The sequence below is a fragment of the Buceros rhinoceros genome, unplaced genomic scaffold (assembly GCF_000710305.1).
Source record: "Buceros rhinoceros silvestris isolate BGI_N320 unplaced genomic scaffold, ASM71030v1 scaffold27439, whole genome shotgun sequence".
NCBI lineage: Eukaryota > Metazoa > Chordata > Aves > Bucerotiformes > Bucerotidae > Buceros > Buceros rhinoceros.
In genome coordinates this window covers 13,005-13,815 of record NW_010433693.1, presented here as the reverse complement: position 1 = coordinate 13,815, position 811 = coordinate 13,005, and the positions used below count along the sequence as shown (strand labels likewise).

Here is an 811-nt window from a genome sequence, read left to right as displayed (position 1 = left end):
CCCAACCCTCAACCGCTCTGTCTCCAGAGCGCCCATCGACAGTTACACCTCCAGCACTTCCATCATTTAGAGTAGTTTTACATTCACACTCAATTCAGATTTCACCCCTTGCCACAGGCTTCCCAGCTTTCCACATGGGCTTTCATTTAAAAACCAAAGTGAAACACATTGATCTTAAAACATTTTTGTTCTCTGAAGAAGGATGAGACACCTGAGAGGCCAGCAGAACCTTTTGTCAGTGCCAGGAGCACAACGGGAGAGGGGAGGAGGAAAGCTGCTACAGCTCAAGGTTTTAGTCACAATTTAAGTGAAATCTCAAAATTCCAGAGCTCATAATGGAAGAGTTTAGAGAAGCCCACAGTGTGTGCTACCTCACAGGGAAATCTGGGCTCACCCCTGCTTGAGGGGACCAGCTGATGGGCAGAAAGGCTGGCAGAGAATTCACAGGCACACAAACATCTGCTGAACAGCGAGAGCAGCCTCAGCAGGAGGAACCTCACCCTGTTCCCTCCTGGAATGACTTACACAAGTCAAACAGCCAAAAATAATTGAGACAAACATCTTAACTGTGTGTCTCCCCACCTCCCATCTGCCAACAGGCACCAACTCTCACCTTATCGAATTCGGGTGGGGGACTCTTTCCTCTGCACAAGTTTGACAAGGCCCAGACAGCATTTCGTGTCATTGTCAACCTAGTGGACTTCGTGAGGAGCCTAAAGAGACAATTGCCGTGAATTATAAACCTCGACATGGAAGCCAGCAAGGGAGTCAAAAGAAGATAAACTAGTATGATTTCAAGGCAGTCAAACCA

The 811-nt window shown here is 47.6% G+C and overlaps 1 protein-coding gene across 2 annotated transcripts in view; it reads right to left on the bottom strand.

The window, feature by feature from the left end:
- LOC104500544 (importin subunit alpha-7) overlaps window positions 1-811 on the bottom strand; it is a 9,685-nt gene that overhangs the window by 4,682 nt on the left and 4,192 nt on the right. For both annotated transcript variants that reach the window (XM_010144205.1, XM_010144204.1), the window contains exon 7: window positions 614-713. In XM_010144205.1, coding sequence (XP_010142507.1) covers window positions 614-713 — 100 coding nt within the window. The remainder of the gene's footprint in view (window positions 1-613; window positions 714-811) is intronic.